General features: G+C 37.6%; 1 protein-coding gene across 1 annotated transcript in view; it reads right to left on the bottom strand.

Annotated features, from left to right (window-relative positions):
* Positions 1-19,638, bottom strand: part of ITGBL1 (integrin subunit beta like 1) — a 142,878-nt gene that overhangs the window by 29,756 nt on the left and 93,484 nt on the right. The window contains exon 8 of the mRNA XM_017816596.1: positions 12,345-12,566. Within this exon, the coding sequence (XP_017672085.1) occupies positions 12,345-12,566 (222 nt within the window). The remainder of the gene's footprint in view (positions 1-12,344; positions 12,567-19,638) is intronic.

Raw genomic sequence — 19,638 nt, 5'->3', positions numbered from 1 at the left:
GAGGTTGCTGGCTAAAAAAAAAAAAAATTAATCCTTCAAGGAAAAAGCAATATTCACTGCAACAGTTTCTAGAAAAAAAAAACCTGCTAAGCAAAAGATCAACTTAGAGGAGAAATCTGGGCCTATTGAGTGAAGCCTGAGTGATTTTATCTTTTTGGATAGAAAAAGAGAAAGAATGCATCAAAGCCACTTTCTGTAGCAATTTGTGTCCCCCAAAGTACTTCTTCTAAACAGGTCCACTAAATTGCAAGCTAAAACTTCCTATTTCCCACTACTGAATGTATGGAGAACATATTGTTCCCAGAGATAGTAGTCAGTATTACAGAAATCTGAACATAGATGCAACTCCCTACCCACTGTAGCTATTTAGGAACAGTTCTTTGCAACTTTAGTGCAATGTTACTCCAGCAGAGAGGAAAGAAAGAACTCAATCCTTCACATAAACCAGGTTTGTGAAATAAACCCACAGAAGGTAATTCTAGTACTGTTTTAGTCATAAAAAGCTCACTGGTAAAACAGGGAAAGGCAACAAAGCAGAAACGCAGTGGAGATTTCAGATGAATTGAGAGGTGTGAGAGGTCTCTGGGAGCTTTTTCCCACTTTTTAGTGCTCTTGCATTTAAAGGTAGGAGCAGGAAAAGTTATCCGAATGGTTGCCAAGGCAGAAGAAGACGTGAGAAGACCATTACAACATCTAGTTACACTATGGTAAGCATTCTCTAGAATATGTATCTGTAAGAAATGTAATCTAACAGGTTTCACCAAAGAACTAAAGTCCCAAGACTAAAGGCAGAGATGAGGATGAAGGCAAAATTTGGGTGGGTAGTGAAATAATACAAGAGTTAAGGCTGGATATACTGAAAACTTGTAAATCTGACAGAAAAAAAAAAAAAAGAAGATTTTGACAGCACATTCTTAGATGAGAAGAACAGAAAACTTTTGGCCATGAAGTCAGGACACAAAAGCAAACCCAGTAATAAAGAATAAAGCTTGAAGGATGAGTTTGGAGTGTTCCAAACACCCTGAGAAATTCAAATGTGAACTGGAAGGAAAGAAAAGCAAAGATGTCTGCAAATCACTGAATCACAGAATCATTTAGGTTGGAAAAGACCCTTAAGAACATCGAGTCCAACCATTAAGCCAGCACTGCAGAGTCCACCATTAAAACACGTCTCTAAGTGCAATAGCTATATGTCTTTGAAATACCTCCAGGGATGGTGACTCAAGCATTTCCTTGAGCAGCCTGTTCCACTGCCTGACCAGCCTTTTGGTGAAGAAACTTTTCCTAATATCCAAGCTAAACCATTCCCTGGTGCAACTTGAGGCCATTTCCTCTCATCCTATAGCTTGTTACCTGGGAGAAGAGACTAACTCCCACCTTGCTACGACCTCCTTTCAAGTAGTTGTAGAGAGCAATAGGTCTGCTCTTATCGCTAAGGAACAGATAGGGGAGGCAGGTAGGCATCAGAGCTCACAGAAGAATAAGTGGGTGATGGTGAGAAAATAGAAAGTGAAATGATCTGCCAAACAAAAGAACAAAGTAAGGAGAACCTGTGACACCCATTCAGCAAAATGAGGCAAATTAATCTCGAAAATACAAAAGTATGCCAAAGGGGTGAAGATGAGCAATTCTGAGGAAGATGCTCCAGAAAAGTGAAACCCAGGTGTTCTCAGGAAAATTTTTCCAATTTGAAGAAAAGTGTCATTAAAAGAGAATTAAAACACAACATCTAGGTCAAGCAGTGGTGTGAAGAGAGAGAAATGCTATATTGTCCTCTAAAAACAAAAGAATTCCTGTCCAAGTCAAAAGTACTTTATCTATGGAAAGAGCCAACACATTTTCCATAATAATAAAAAAACAGACCCCGTTTCCATAGGAAGACAGCTCAGATTAATCAAGACCTTCACCTTGCTGAACTATGAAGCAATGTATCACTGTACAGACTGTTGAGTCTACAGAAAGAAACACTATTTCCTGCACCACCATGGTTCAGCTGAATTTTCTTGTCTAAGAACAATTTTTCTGTCACTGCTATAGCCACCTTACTACTTATACACTGGCACTAAACCACCTCTGAACTGCCATGGTTCATAAGGATTGAGTGGTGGCCATAACACATGGGAAGCATGGTGGCACAATTAGAGAGACTGTACAGACCTGAAGAAAAAATATTCCCACTTGGCTGTCTAATCAAGCTAGATCTTCCTTTCAGTAAAAATTACTGTTACTCTTTGCTTACTTGTTATAATTAGAGAGGGCATTCAGGATCACAGTGCATAGTTGCACCTTCATTAGCAATCCACCTACTTGTCTACAAGGAAGAAGCAGGATTACAACACCTAAGAAGAGCATTAGCAACCAGTGTATTAAAAGAAGTCAGCATGCAAAGCTGTGTTATGAAAAAAACCACAACTCCCCATGTCCTGCAAGATGGCTGTCCCTGGAGCCAAACTCAGCTGTTAAGCTTGCACCTGGACCCGCATATCTACAAGCACTGGAAATGAACCAGGAAGCTTTGGAACGTGTGTAACGTAGCACTGTTTTTCATGACTTTCACTGTGAGGGATTGAAGTGATATGAGAGAACAGACAGAAGGCAAATCCCAGTTGCGAGAAACATTGTTCCAGCACCAGGATGCCATCTTGGATTTTAGCATGCTAAAGTTGTGTTTACTTTTATGGATTTTTACAGACCATCAGAAATTCATCCCAGCCCTTTTCCAGGAAATGTCAGAGTTCTCTTAGCAAATAAGAAAAAACTGAACATCTCCCCTCTCACATTACTGCCAACCAGATTGAACACAATGAGTTTGACAATCTCTGTCATACCTGATTTCAGCTGGAAATTAGGCCTAGACAGAACATTCCACACTTACCATAAACATTTAAATAGAGAAACAAAATGGGCCTGGTATTACCAGTTTAAATTTGTCAAAATGGCTTTAAATTTAGCATGAGTGTGGGATATTTTACTGCTGTTATAGAGAAAAGTACCCGAAATTAGTCAGATATATAAAAGCTATGCTTAGAAGCAATTAATTCTACAAATCTCTTGTTTTGTTTGGTTTGGTTTTCTAATAACAGCAAGCAGTAATGATCTAAAGAGCATTTATTTCATAAAAGAAGATGGTTTGGCTCCTCTTTGCTAATACAGTCATAAGAAAATTATATTTAAGCCTCCTCTCAGTAGCTCCATGCAACGGAAAGACTGGTGTGTTATTAAATTCCTGTGCAGGAAGATGTAAAGTTCTAGCAATTGCTTGGATTTTAACCCTTCTCCCAAGGAACTTGAGTTATGGCAGAGTATTGACAGCAGCAAATAAGAGTCTGCCACAGAATAATTACTAATTTCATTGCTATTTTCATTTACCCCTCCTGGAGCTGGGAGGCTGGTGAGGCTTGTGGCTGAAGGAATGGGTAAAAACAGGGAAAATAATCACCAGAACTCATTATTTTTCTGTGAGAAATAGTGGGAGGCATAAGTTATAGGGGGCGGAAATTGTAGATAAGACAAGGGCAGAAACTGATACTCAGTTGTGAGAGAAAAAAGAGCAGTGGAGACATCAGCTGAAAACAAGCAGCCACCACATGTACTATGACATCAGTAGCATAAAAAACACATCAAAACTCTTGAAGTGCACACACTTAACAGAAATAAAGCATTTATTTTAAAAAGTTAGTCACTCTCTGTTTCCTTCCCAAGAGCAGCAGCCCTGCCTTCTCCCCAGCATTTCAGCATCACTGCCAGAGACGTCAGGGCTCTCCACTTTGCACAGTAATGGTCTGGCTTTCACAATTTTTGATGGTAAAAGGGGTCAACAAGGCAAGGCAGCAGCAGGCAACTGCCAGAGCAGACTGTGCTGCAGCAGACCTGGACATTCTGGGATTGTCACTTTCAGGATCTGGAGTCTGAGCACAGGCAGATCACAATGACAGAATTTAATATCTTCCTTGAAGCCTTCGTTATCATCACTGCTGCTTAAATGAATGACTCATTCATCCATCCTGTCTCAAAGATCACAACAGGAAACATTACACTCATCTCTATCTGTTTCTCCACTACTTTATTTATAGCTGCAATTAATGGAAAAGAAATGTATTTTCCCAAGAAATTTCATGACACAAGGGAAAACTATTCACAAACTGAATAGTTTATGCAGTATAAAAAATACATATAAAATCATACACAGAACCCCAGCTCACTTTTAGTATCTAATTGAAAGACATTCAGACTTACCCTAAAAAAGCCAACACTGCTGAGGAGAGGTTCAGTGTTCAAAAGAACAATAAAATCTCCATGCAAAACCAAACAATCCCCACCTCAAATGTCAAGAGAAGCCAAGTGCAACATGTTGATAGGACAGGGCAAAATGGTTTTAAACTAAAGGAGTGTAGATTCAGACTAGATATAAGGAAGATATTTTTTATTATGAGTGATGAAACACTGGAACAGGTTGAAGAAGTTCCTGCTCACTGCAGGGGGATTGGACTAAATGTCCTTTAGAAGTCCCTTCCAACCCAAAGTAGTCTGTGATTCCATGCTTCTGATTCTATATTACAAACGCAATTATTTTCATAGGCATTTTCCCCCTAAAAGACCTTGATCTGAAAAATTGTAGTGCAGATGGATACAGCTATTTCCTATACATAAAACCCATGCAAGACCACATGCATGAAAGTGTTTCTTAAAGGCAAAAGTAACAAATGTTGAGGTTTCACAGCAAGCTGTATCAAAATTACATGATCACATGACTTATGACACTAAAGATCAAAATAATTCTGGGGAAAATAACCTCCCCACCACATAAAAATGTCAAATTAAAATAGTTTCCAAATGGAGGCAAATTTAGAATGGCAGACAGAGTAGTGTATGCATGCAGATCTACAAAATCATGAAATGCTGTCACAAGCCAAACAGTGCAATTCCATGTTTCATAGAATCACAAAATGTTTTGAGTTAGAAGGGACCTTAAAGACCATCTAGTTCCAATGCTCCTGCTATGGGCAGGGACACCATCCACTAGACCAGTTTTCTCAAATATGTGCCCAGCGTGGCCTTGAACACTTCCAGGCATGGGGCACCCAAAACCTCTCTGTGCAACTTGTTCCAGTGCCTTACCACTCTCACAGTAAAGAAATTCCTCCTAATATCCAGTTTAAACCTACCATCTTTCAGTTTAAAGCCATTCTCCCTTGTCCTATCATTACATGCCCTTGTAAAAATTCCACACAGAACAAGACACAGGTTGCATCTACATTAAAGGGTAAGAAATTACATTTCAGCGTTCACCCCATCCTTCTCCTTCTGCTAGGAGGGAGATAAAACCTCTAAGGATTGATCTGTACAGTCTTTCCAGACAAAGCTAGATCCGAAGCTACATTATCAGCATGAATACAGATGCCTAACAGAATTCAACAACTCAAGCATGCTGCTACACTAATGTGGTTTCGTCTCTGAAGCTACATCTTGCATGGCATGGCTAACGCTATGAAACACAAACTCAGGACTTTCTGTAGAAGACCCTATGGACAAACTCTTAGCAATGCTGAAGAGTTTTGTGCTCATTCATGACCTATATTCCCAATAAAATTATATATTTGTCTGAAGAATCATATTAACTCCTAGACAGCTGCACATACCATACAAAGATCTTGATTAGATGCAATCCTTGGTAACTAGAGAGATGTGTCTGGAACTCAAGCTGCGTGGAAGCTCATATATTTTTCTTGCGCATATAGATTCTTAAAGAAAATAAACGCAAATTTAAGAATGCTTGTGGTTCCAAATATCTCAGTAAAGGAGAGCCCCACTAGGCAGCACAAAGTGCTGTAAGTGAACCGTAAGATAGTCAGTGAGGGATGTATCCTTCCAAAACCTGAAAACTAGAAGGAGTAGCTCTCTGAATTCCCTGCTTTTGCTCTCCTCTTGCTGTCAATGCTCTCTTTCCAGGGAAGGCCGGGCAATCATAACAAGTGCCTGTTGCAAGGGGACGAGCTCCTGGGAAGTTAGGTGATGAGTGACCCTTCAATTCTCATGCAGTTGTTACACAGTGTAAAAAGGAAACACCTCACAAGATAAATTAACAGCACTATCTATATAGATTTATAAACCAGAGAGATAAATCCATTGAGGAGTGTCTTAGCTGTTCCTTTTCAATGAAATACATGAACAACACTGCTCTTCAGTATTAGCCTATTAAAATGAATTCGCACCATCTCAAATCAGCAAAGAGATGGACCAAGTATCCTAGTCCTAAGGGACTGCAGTACTTTATCTGTAATTAATTCATTTATATTGATGGAAAAATGAAACTGTTGCCATGAAGCGATACCACAAAATTCAAGAGATTAATGTGCCCTTGTAGGAAAGTTTTTTCAACTAATCTAAGTCACAGAGCCATAAGCAGGGATCACAGGATATTTGAAGCAGGAAGGCATGCCTGGAGATCATCTAGTCTAATCCTTCTTTTCAGCAGAGGATGATCTACAGCTGTCTGCCCAGGTTTGTGTTCAGTTTGGTTTTGAATGACTCCAAAGGTGGAGATTATACAAAATCTCTAGGCAACCTCTTCCAGTGTGTGGTCACTCTCATAGTAAAACTTTTCTTTTCATTTTAATTTTTTTCCTCCTCTGAAATACCACTGCACCAAGATTATAATGAGTTTCCCTTACAAAGAAAAATAACAGTATTTTTAGATGAATTGTTACAATATCTCTCCTGCAGGAGGTGAAGAAAAAAAAGTTTGTTGATTAATCAGTCACCATTGAGGGATTTGGGGAAAAAACAAATAGAGGTTTCCCAAAAGCTTGTGGTGGAAGTACACTATGCATATTTGCACTCGACACTTTCTGATTCATCAAAAAAAATATGAAACAATCTGGGAAATGGAATATTTTATAGAACCCAACATCTCCACCCTGCTCTTCTTTGAAATGAAATTATGTATCTGTATCTGCAATGGCTGTATACTATTTTTTAATAGTAAGTTATGCTTTTTCCATATACATAAGTTAGGACCAGAATCAAAATAACAACGTATTTTACTTACTTCTAAGTAACATTGAAATTAATTATTCAAATATTTGCTTTTCCAGCTACCTTTAAAACAGTGATAGATTTCAAATTTCTATAAAGGATGCACTCCAAGTAACTCAATTTACTTGCCCCACTGGGTGCAGGATCCTCAGAAAAAAAACTGAGTTAGAAATGAAGTGACATCCATTAAAGCAGAATGAGCTACTCTGCTTTTCAATCTTAGACTATCAAAACTGGGGTCCACATTTATTATAAATGTAGTTTCCAGGGAAGATGAAAGTTTGCAAGACCTCCCATCAGACATAAGCCAATTTTAAGTCTGAATCTATAACATCATTAATCTTACTAAATGTTATATCAAGAAATTTCAACTTATTTTTCAGTTTTCTTTGACTGAAAAAATCAAATAGCTTGTATAAAAAATATTGTGTTCTTATTTTTCAGTCAGTCACAGATGATAATACCTGATGGTTTGTCTTAAGCTCTAGCACGAGGTCTACACTAAGATCACAAATCCAAATTAGGCACAAAGGTATATTATATCCTAAATGAAACAACAAAAATAAATCTTATCTGTGCTGCAGTGAAAGATTCTCAGGAGGAGGTCTCAAATTTTAAAAGCATGAAGGCTGCCACAAACATTACCATTCTCTGCCAGGAGGACAAAGTGTAGTTTTTTTTCAACATCTCCTAACACAAATCATCAATTCAACTTCTCAAATCAAAACACTTCCTTTGGAAAAGAGTGAAAAAAAGACTGAGTCTCGAGGGGTAGCACTCTTCCTTAGCAGACAACTGGAAGGCATTTGGATACAGTGAGGATGCTGAGATATAAGAGCATACATAGGTTAGAACACACTCCAAACACCACAAAAACTTATTCAAAAAAATTGAAGAGGACAGAAAGCCTTATAGTGCTTAACAGTGTAAGGCAGCAAGCGTGAAAAGCAGATCAACAACTTGAATTATAGGTAAGTCTATAATTTAATAGGGAAATTTTAATAGAAATGGTCATAAACAGGGCAGCCTGCGAGGAAAATACGTTTAACTGAAGAAAGTGACACGAATTGAAGACTTGTGAAACAGCTTCAAGCTGTCGAGATTTCTAGAGTTTGAAAAATAGATTGCTCTATACCTTTTAAACAATGCATTTTTCTTCGTTCTGTTGAAAGTAACTCTGATATATAACACATTTCTCAGAATGAGACTTCAAGTCTACAACTAAAGGAATGTAGAAAATCAGTATAAGTTTATGAGAGATATCTGTTTGTAACAAGACAAGTTCACAGAATCACAGAATCACAAAATCATCAAGGCTGGAAGAGACCTTCAAGATCATCTGGTCCAAACATCAACTTAGCACAACTATAATCACCCCTAAACTATGTCCCCAAGTGCCACATCCAGACAACTCTTGAACACATCCAGAGATGGTGATTCCAATCTGGTCAACTTAATCCAGTGCCTAAAATTTCAGTAAAAATTTTTCTTCTATTGCCTAATATGAACTTCCCCTGGCACAACTTAAGGTCATTTCTTTTCATCCTTTCACTTTGGAGATGGCAGAAAAGACAGACTCCCACTTCACTACAACCTCCTTTCAGGTAGTTGTAAAGAGCAGTGAGGTACCCCTTTAGCCTGAATATTTACCTTCTCCAGACTAAACAACCCCAGTTCCATCAGCCACTCCTCATAGCACATGTTTTCTAGACCCTTCACCAGCTGTTACCCTTCTCTGGACACACTCTAGCACCTCAATGTCTTTTTGGAAGTTAGGGGCCTAGAACTGAACACGGTACTCATGGTGTTGCCTCACCTATTGCCTAGTACAGGGGGACAATCACTGCCCTAGTCTGGCTGGCCACGCTATTTTTGATACAGGCCAAGATGCCATTGGCCTTCTTGGCCCCCTGGGCATACGGCTAGCTCATGTTCAGCCAGCTGTAAAACTTTCCTGCTGAACAGCTCTCAAGCCACTCTTCCCAAGCCTGTAGCACTACGTGGGTTTGTTGTGACCCAAGGGCAGGACCTGTCACTTTGCACAGTTGACCCTCACACCTTTGACCTTGGCTCATCGATACAGTATGTGGAGATCCTTCTGCAGAGCCTTCCTACCTTCCAGCAGACCAACACTCCCACCCAACTCAGTGTCATCTGCAAATTGGCTAAGGGCCCTCATCCAGCTCATTGATAAAGATTTTAAACAGGACTGGCCCCAATACTGAACACCCAATGACCAGCCACCAACTAGATGTAGCTCCACCCACCACCACTCTCTGGCCCTGGCCATCCAGGCAGTTTTTCCCCCAGTGAAGTGTATACCCAGCAAAGCCATGAACTGCCAGTTTCTCTAGGTGAATGCCGTGGATTTCAAAGCACACCAATGCACATCTCAAAAAATAAAACAATTTAATAAAATTAATAAAATAAAATAATAAAATAAAATAAAGAAGTGTATTCTAGGAGATACCAATACAATTTCTGGCAAAGAAAGTATGACAGTAGAAAAAATCCTTTTAAGTAAAAAAGCTTACCTTTTTCCAGGCTCTGTATAGCAGGATATATAGCTGAATCCACAGAAAATTATGCAGTGGTGCCAAAGTGTCATTGCTACTCTGTTTGTTCACTTATATATATGTATGTAGATAACTGTAACTGTTTTGTTCTTATCATATGCAATATATAGAAAAAGATGAAATTACCAGAAACAGAGTATTTATGATCTTAAAATAAGAGCTCTAGTCTACAGAGTTTAACATGAGACTCTGCAGATTAAAGACAACAGCCATCTCTTATTCTGCACTAAATTAATTTCATATCCTGCCCATGTTATTGGAATAAAAGTGGCTGTGGGAAGCGTCAAATTCAAATGTCACTTGAACAAAAAGAATTGCTCAGAATGCTTCAATTTTTTAATCTGAGAAAGATTATTCAGGAGCATGGGTTAATTCCTGCCAAGAGTTGTTTCTCTGTTGCAATGTGTAAACGAAAGGGCAAAAGTGGTTTTTTTCTCTGTCTTTTGAACAAATTATTTCATAGAATTATTCCTGTATAATACCAGGATGAATTAAAAGTGCTATCATCAAAAAACCAGGTTAATAGTCTAAGAATGAGTGCAGGGGCTTCTACAATACAGCCAGTTGAATTACTTTGAATTAGTAGTCATTAACAGTTATGAACAAATTAGGGGGCTACCTTAGCACTGTTTGATGTCCTGAGACGGGAGCATTGATTCATTAGGCCAAATAATAAGGTAATAAGAGGGCACAAGGATAAAGTAGAAGCCCACCACTCGCGCTGCATGGTCTAGGCAAGGCAACTGTCTGGTTTCATCTTCTTTCCAGGAAGAAAGCAATTTTTTTAAAGTTTTAGAGTTATAGCCCTGATGACTGCTTGCAGCATGCTAAGAATCACAACTCGGAGAAGGATCTCGTTACACCAGTCTGTAACAGGCACTAGTCAGACATTGCCCAAGCCCATTAATGAGCCCAATGAACAGCTGCATTTCCTGCTGCTCACTTCTGTTCTTCCTTAGGGACTTTTCATAATGTAAAGGTTCTAGCCCAAGACTTAGATAAGGGGTAGAAGAGGAAGGACAAGAAATTATCTGCTGTTATTCAAACCTTAGGACCTTTGTCCTTGAGCTTCATCTTTTCTTCAAATCAAAGTGTTTCTGTGCATTGTCTTTCATGAAGTTATGGTCTTCCTGATATCTGACTCAATAATTAATGTGTAAAGTTATTGCTTGCATGCATAATCTTTCTCTCTCATGAATATGTGAAGGAGGAAAGATTATAAGTTGTCATATGCTTCCAGAGCCTCTCTCCATGACAGAATGATAGATCCCAATGCTGTATTTAAAACACAGCTGAAGAGATAAAAATAGTGTTTAACTTCTACAGTCATTATGAACCACAGTAATTTATTGAACCCTTCAATCAGCTGAGGAAACAAAAGATTGGGAATGCGTGAATGACTCATTTCTTTTCATGCTGCGTGCACTGATGCTCCAGTAACTTGATGCTCTAAGGGCTAAACAAGACTGCACAAATGTGTCACTGAAATGAAGCAAACAAAGCACATCATAAACAAAAACAAATCAGTGGAAAGCACTGGGGGAAACTCCTAGTGGTTGCCTCTTAATTAGCTGTATCTGCAGGATGCGTCTGAAATAGTTGGGAAGAAAAATGTAGATCTCACAGTGATTCAGGAAAAAAGAAGTAATTTCAATAGGAAAAAGAAGTTTAAGTGGATAGGCTCAGATATCTTCTGCACTCAACAACTTGACTAAGGAATACATTCATATGCTTTGCAACCTTTTTTTCTCTTTTCCTAGAAGTTAAGACCTATCCATGGAAGGAATTTGAATGCCACGTTAACACTGGTCAATTTGACTGTAACCTCATAATGTATGTTGACAGAAGACATCATCTATTTATGAAGATTTAGAGAAGACTCTAAGAACAGTTTTGTGCTACCTGTTTATATGGAAGTTAAATGTACCACTTGTTATGGAATATCTGTTAAGGTAGTTGTATGAATAAATCAACACACAATAAAACACACAGAGATCCTGATTTGGCATAGACAAAACAGAACAATGCAGGAATTGCTGTACTGAAGCAAAGCAATAGTATATCTGATTCCGTATCCCTTCATTAACCACGGAATCTTTGGAAGACTCAGAATAATTCAGTTAACATGCCAAACTCCATGTTACAAAGCTCATCTCCCTACCGTGCATCTCTCACAGAAGAACAGGGACCACTTCAAGATTGCCTATGGATCCACAAGCATACATAATAACCTTATAAAAAGTCAGATGAGAAAAAATTCATTAATTAAGGAACCATTATTGTTCAATTGAGGGTACAGAGAATCTCATTTTTTTCCAGATATCAAATGGCATACTTTCAGGAAGGAAAAACAAAAGGAAAATAAGGGGGGGTGGGGCAGGAGGGGTAGAAGAGGAAATTACTCCTTGTCTTATTCTATTCTAAAAACATTTTCCTCCTCTCCCACTCCCCAAGAGAATTCAAACAACATTCAGAAGGATCATTTCAGCACCTTCAGATGCAGGTCAAAACTTTGAAAGTGGTGTAGACAGTTCTCATTGACTCCTAAGAATGAAAACACAATCATCAATATGGACAGTGTTTTGATTTTGCATACACTGATGTTGTGAGTAAAATTGTAAACCTCATTGCCATTGATGCATTTGCACTTTGCACTTGTAAAATGAAGATAATCCTTTCAGTTTCTACCAAATAGCACTGTAATGGTTTTGAGTTTAGGCCTTCCTTCCTTACGTAATCCAGCATATAAACAGATGGAGAGAGAAGCCTCTTTCTCTCTTCCCTTCCGGTGAGTTTTGGACACAGCAGACTCCCGCAAGGCCAGTCTCGCTCCTGTGGGGGGAGTTGAGGCCTGGCTGGGCCTACAGGGCCTGTTGTTCCTGCTGATCCGGGGTCCGGTAGGGTGGCGGCGGCATTTGGGCAATTGTGCTATCCCAAGGAAAGTAGTAAGATATTCTTTTGCAAATTCTTTAGTTTGCTAGATCCTGAGGGTTTTTTTCATTTGTGTATATCTGTTTTGGTTTTGGTTTTTTTGTCCTTTTTTTTTTCCTTTCCCTTTTCCCTTTTCCTTTTGGGATTGTATATAGTATTTCAACTGTATATAATCGTAATATATGTAAATACATATATTTTAATATAGTTTGGCCAATCTGGATTTTTTTTGTAGTATTTTTTCTTTTGCTCTTTGCCAGAGGTTTTTGTGCTGGGTCTTGGGGACTTGGTGGGGAGCCAAATAAAACTTAAACAAGCACTTAAACATAATTCTGCAAGAATTTTCACTTTGTTTTGAAATTTTTTCTGTTCCTTATGGTATCCCAAAGTTCTGTTTGAATCAGCTTTTAAGGTGTGAATTAAAAAATCAAGTAGATAATCATTTTGAAATTTCTCATACAGATACCAAGTCTGTACTAGTTACTAGAACTGCACAATATTTCTCTTTGTCAAAAGTCTTCATAACACCAAGTACAAACCCAAACCATTCTAAATAATAAGCAGTGTAAAGAATCCCTGACAGAGTAAATATGAAGACAGCAATAAATATATCATGAAATCTAATTAATCTGTGTTATTTTGAAGTATTAATTACTGTAAACACCCCTCATGGATCCATTAAGGTGGTAGGCAATTAGGAAGGTTCTTGAACCCCATTATGGGCAGTGAAAGAAGGTTTTACTAGTACTGCAGACTAAAAGTTCAAAATATTCTATCATTCTGTTTTAAAGTATCTGGTTATGTATTTCTTACAGGGGAATATCGGACCTCACAATAAAACATATAGTTTGTTGAAACTCGGAGCAGATAAAGTGACATTATAATTGATAACATAGAAGACAAGAGAACAATTAAAATCTCAGCTAACACTAAGTCAGAGAAGGCAATGTTCCCTTTCATCTCCCTTGGGCCATTATTTATTGTCACTGGAACAGAACAGTCCCTCCTTAAACAGGAAACCTCTTCAGACAAGAGTCATTGCTTGTTGCCGCATAGGCATACAGTGCTTAAAGAAATACTGCTTCCAGCTTGAGTGGAAAGCAGAGACACTAAGAGAACACAAATAATGACAGAGTAATTGAAATTAAGCCTGAGATAGCTGGTGACTAATGCAGAGCCCAAACATAAACCTCAGTTTGGTTTATTGAACATATAGACACAGTAGAATCGTTGGCTTGACATTATCCATTTACTCACGCACAAGTAGTGCCATTTAAAAGACTCACCATGCAGTATTTTATCCTTCCTTAACACCAATGTGGCGTCTCTGAAAGCAAATATTAAGAGGGATCTGAGCTATCTGAGACTGAAGCAAGAGGTTACCTTGAAGCTACCTGCAAAACTACAAAACTGTCCTGTGATGTATTTCTCTATGAAATTCACAGCACTCTACACAGCGGTAAGAAGTGTAAAAATTGCACAATAAATTTTGCTACAGGCTTAGTTAGAAACACTATTATTCGGGACCTTTTGGAATGGAGAACAGGTCCTACTTATGTCACTACCACCCAGAATATCATCTCAGAAATTTTTTGGTTTATTAATGAAGTAGATGGAGCTGGGGGAAAAAAAATAAAACCAGACATTTTTTAAGTCCCAATTGTTCAACTCTTTCTCCATTAATAAATTACTGTTTGATCTTAAGAGATCTGCTGTTACTTGTGAAGACAGTAAAACTAGTCCTAGCCTATCCTTTGATGTTTGTCCTAGGATACTGACCTGGTTTTGGCCAAGGACAGGGTTAATTTTTCTCAGTAGCTGTGAGAGGGTGGAGCTTGGAACTGTATGGGCATGGCCAAGACCCTAATGTTATTCAACACCATCTTACACCATTGCCAGTGGTGAGGGAAAGGGACTCTCTCTCACATTCCTTTCTCCTCATGGGGAAAGTATAGCAGGTGGAGGGTCCATCACTGTCTTTTGTTGTCCTGGGCTTGGTGAGCATTTTTGCTACTAATACTGTTGCTGTTACTGTTTGTTTTTTTTATCTCATTACTGTTTCCAGTAAATTCTTATCTCAACAAAGGATCTCTGCCTTTTGTACATCCCACCAGAGGTGGGAGGGGAGTGGCTTGTGGTTTTCTTTTAGTGAAAGTACTAAATTGGGGAATAACATTTCTAAACCACAACAGATACACAGTGTTACTAAATTCTGTTGTCATAGCTTAAAACAGAAAAGCTAAACAAAGGGAGTGTATACTTTTAAGTACTGTTTTTTAAAAAGATATGAAGTAGAAAGGAAGAGAAATAGTTGAAAGGAATCTTCCTAGCTACTATTTTTTTTTTATGACTGTATAGGCTTACAGAAATTTATACATTTGAGCTTAGTATAGCATCAACTTTTCCTATTATTAGAGATGTTTGCCTTAATTTTTTATCTACCATTCTTTCCTATCCTGGTAGCCATGTAGTACTAATTGTAAAGAAATTTCAAATTTGGTACTATTTGACCTCATTTAAAAATACGAATAATCAAAAACAAGTACAGTGAAATGGCTACATTTCCTGAATGATGATTTTTGGATTGATTCTTTGGACTACCCAGATATTTCTTTTAATATGACACCAAGTTAAGACATAATAACACTATTTGGAACTTAGTTGTAAGGAAATTCTGGGAAAGTATTGACAGCTTGTGCTTCAACCTACCTGGATTATTCAGACCAGGTATTAGTAGTCAATATTCAGTCTTAATCCATAACTACCATCACCACCATTACCCAAAATTTCATGTAATGATTTTTAGTCTTTTATCCTTGACTACAGATAACTACCATTTGACAAATGAATCATTAAAGTAGCATTGATTTTGTGGGAACAAGGAACCTTTTTTTCCTCTTTCCTAGTTGGCCAGTCTCAGAATTCATGCTTGTTTATTTTTTTAAATTCTTGTAGGGTATTTATATTGCAAATGGTTATAGTAAGAAAAGTCTTTAGTCATCAAAATGCAGTCAGAGAGAGTACTGTGTTCACCTTCAAAATCAGAGTCATAGGCCTTTCTTGAAGGCATGGCTTCATTCATAAATAAAACAAAAACTTATGACCTCAGTACATGTCTGTACGGAATCTAAACATCTCAATTATGAACTGATTTTTGATGTTAAATTCAGTGGGGAAAACAGACCCAACTTGGAGAGAATTAATTTTCATTATAATAATAATATAAACATTTAACTATTAGCAATGAATATTTAATATGTGGTACTATTAAATAGATATTCTATTACTAATTTGGGTGTTGGGGAACAAAAAGACAAACATTGAAACTAAACATTTCCTACTCCTTTCTCATGTTCAGCTTCACTACTGCACTTCTGACTCCACTCCTACCATGCCACAAGAGGCACAGGGGAAGGGGGCAATGGAAGTCCTGGTCAGGCCATAACATCTTCTTTCTGCCACTCCTTCCTCACACTTCTCTCCTGCTCCAGTATGAGTACTCCACAGGCTGCAGTGGATATCTGCTCTGAGGTGGAACACTTCCTTCCCTTCCTCCTCCTCTCTCTGAGCTCAGTGTTCATACTGCTCAGTTCCCTCCTCTCTGTCCATCATTTTCTGATCGTTCTTAAATACACTTTCTCAGAGGTACCACCACCACTGTGTCTGAGGCACTCAGCTGTGCCCTGTGATGGGTTGGCTGGAGTTGTCTGGAACCAGCTGTGCCTGGCCTGGCATGGGACAGCTCCAGTCATCCTTCACAGAGGCTGTTCCTGCAACCCCACCCCCCACAGCACCTTGATACCCGCACCCTGTGCAGGAGGAAAAGAGAATGAATATTTATTTTTGCATTTGAATTTCTTCTTCAATTTCAAGGTCCATTTTACATTATTCCAAGTTTATCCTATCTTTATCTTTTTTTACTGCTTTACTGCTGAGCTGTATGTAGATATTCAGATACAGTAGGAACACTCCACCTTGTTATAAACATTTCTACATTTAGCCCCCCATGTCTCCAAAGGAGTTTTAAAAAGCTGAGGGAAGATTTACATTATACATTGATTATGTGATTTTTTGCTGTTGATGATAGTGCCTTACACTGAAACATTTCTGACATTATTAGGTAAATCATATTTTAGAAATATATCATTAATATGAAAACTTAGCGAAAACTTCATGAAGAAATATAGAGTTAATTATGTCCTCACAAGTGTTTATTTCATCAAATGAAGAAACCCCTGAAGGTTTCCGACATGTAAAACTATATAGAAAATACTCAACAGAATTCAAGGGCATTAACTACAATGAAATGTCAGTCTTGCAACGCACAAGGCACAAGGTATTTGGGATTCTCACAAAAAGGTGTAGAAACTATAATATGTTCTCTGTAAAATACTGCAGAGTGCATTTCCTTTAGCATCGCACAGTCCTTACTGACATAAAGTAATTCTACGTAAAGATTGTAATCAGGTCCCTGACTGGCTTATTTACTTGCCTCTGGAAGGAGACTGAAAAATTCTGTTGGTTTGCTGAGCCAAGCTTTGTCTTAAGTTTTCAATAATAGAAGTGCAGCAGAAAGAATGCAAATCTCTAAGTTTCCGAACTCGAAATTCACTTTCTGGAAGTGCTCATGTAAGTAAATCCCACTCAACTGTTCACAGGCAAAAGTAAGATATATGAAAATTAAGTTTTACACTTGAAAATACAGTGCCTATAGTCATCCACCTTAAATGGTTCACAGCTGGAAATCTAGGTATGTTAACCCCCAAAGAAAACCTGTGGAATAGCCTTTTCCTAACTCATAAAAGATGGCTGTCAAGACGTCACCCCTCTGTGAGGAGAGAAATTTCTATTTTACAAGATTTTAAGCAGAATAAATCATTCTAGCACTCCATTATCTAAATGATCTATTGCTCCACAATCCTTTTAGATGAATCTAGATGAGATTATGTCACCTTGCTGATTCAGTTCAGCCAACACATAACACTCTCAAGAATCTAACACTAAGCTATATGGACAAAATGGAATAAAACTTGAAAATGTCACGATATCAAATTTGTGATGATATGAGTCATTCCCATTGAGAAAGAACCCCATTTAGCACCTCAGAAAGAGCTCTTCAGAAATACAGATATACTTGTCATATGACAAAATGATAGTCAATATGCAATTCCATACCAGTGAGCGTTATTTATAAGGTAATTTATTTAATGTGAGTTATCATTTACACCTAAAGGAGCCTCAGATTTTATTTGAGATATTACTTACCACTGGCTACGTTTGCATGCCCTATTTGCATTGCAGCTAAGACTAGCTGGTCCAAACCCATCATGTCAAGTTTCATAACTGTCTGCTATAAAGAAAATAAACTCTAATCTGAAAAATTTACAAATTAAATATAGAAGCAAGAAAAACTGCTGAATAGGAGAATGAACTCTTACAGATCACTTTTCTTTCTATAGAGTATCTGTTTATTAGATTATCCTTGAAAGTTTGTCATCTGATAAATGATCTACCTAATCTCAATAGAAACTGATAAAACTTGCAAATTTACAGATGTGCAAGCTTCCTACCCAAAAGACTGATGATCTCTTCAAGATGCTTATAAGCTTGACAATACTCAGCATCAGGAATGAGAGGTTTTAGTTGAAATTCCTGTGATCTACTGTTAATATATTCACTGAGATGACTCAAGAATGGAACTGTAATTAATGCCTGAAGTTTGGATTGTGACATAATTCTACAGGTGACAGATTTTTGCACAAGTTTCTTTGATTTAGGTACAGTTGCTCATCATAATGCACTTCATTTCAGGCCTTTGGAAAACCTGCATTAGTATTAATTAATAATTTTTTTTATATTTGTAATGCCTTTCCTTCTGCCTCTTCAGAACTTTTTTCCCCCTGCCTTCTGCTTCACTGCCATTGCCACCAAAAAACCCTTAAGGCTTAGGAAATGATAGAACCACATTTACACTTATAATTTTCCTCTATTCATCATTACCCTTTTTTGCTGTGTTAATTACTCAAAATGCTTATAAAGTTATCATTGAATGTTTATTATTTAATTACTGTTCCTCTGTATCCTCACAAAAACTGGACAAACAACTTCTTGACCATAAGATTATGGTGATATCTCCAGTCAAAAATCGGTCACCTATGACTAATCAGTGTAAGATGCCAATAGTGAAATTCACTACACATATATGAAACCAAGAGGCCTCTGAATTGCTTATTTCTTGCAAATTCTGTATTATGTGATAATCAGTGTTGCATCATGTTCCAGTTACTATCAGATCAGTAGCAAAGGTCACACAGAGGTATCTAGAACTATCTTTGAGTCTGTGATATGAAACAAAAAGATAACTAATACAAAAGAAAGTTCAGGGCGTTTGGATTATCTATCCCATTCTTTCTAGATCTAGAAGTGGGGAAAAAGATCAGCATATTTCTTGGTTATGGTAACAGCTTTTAAGTGTGAAAACACACTGAAACTAATAATACAAAACTATTACTCATTTGGGTACAAATCCAAAAACTGTTGCTCCAAGTAAAAACTTGATGAAAAGATCCAGAATTTATAACATTTGCATTCCAGCTCAAGTTAATCATCATTCCAAAAATGATAAAGCAGATTAGTAGTCTGTGCTTTTTGGTAAAGACATGGATTAGGATATTAAATCAAATTTACTCAACAAATATTAATTTGAACCTCTAATTTAACAGATAAGCAGAAAACAGAATTCTAATATGTCATTACATCATAAAACCATGTCTGCATATGTTTGTGATATTTCTGGTTTATATTAAATCCATTTTAGCTTCAAAGTTCATTCAAAGCTTATATGAATCTTTAAAGAGTGGGAAACACTTTGAGCTACTCTTCAATTATGCTCCAGTGCATGTTCTGCATAAAAATCTGAACCTTTGTGCAGTGAGGAAAAAACATCTTACTTCTCAAGCTACTTAAAATTAATGTGATTCCTTATGTGTTAAGGTGGCATTTGGTACAAATTCATGTGGGAGCATTTTCCCTAAGTAAGCAGCGTTTTTGAAGGACATTTCCAATGAAGACAGGGTAAATGAGATAACCTCTGGGT

This window comes from Lepidothrix coronata, unplaced genomic scaffold, assembly GCF_001604755.1.
Source record: "Lepidothrix coronata isolate B3197 unplaced genomic scaffold, Lepidothrix_coronata-1.0 Scaffold57, whole genome shotgun sequence".
Taxonomy (NCBI): Eukaryota; Metazoa; Chordata; class Aves; order Passeriformes; family Pipridae; genus Lepidothrix; species Lepidothrix coronata.
This window is presented reverse-complemented; position numbering and strand designations above follow the sequence as displayed.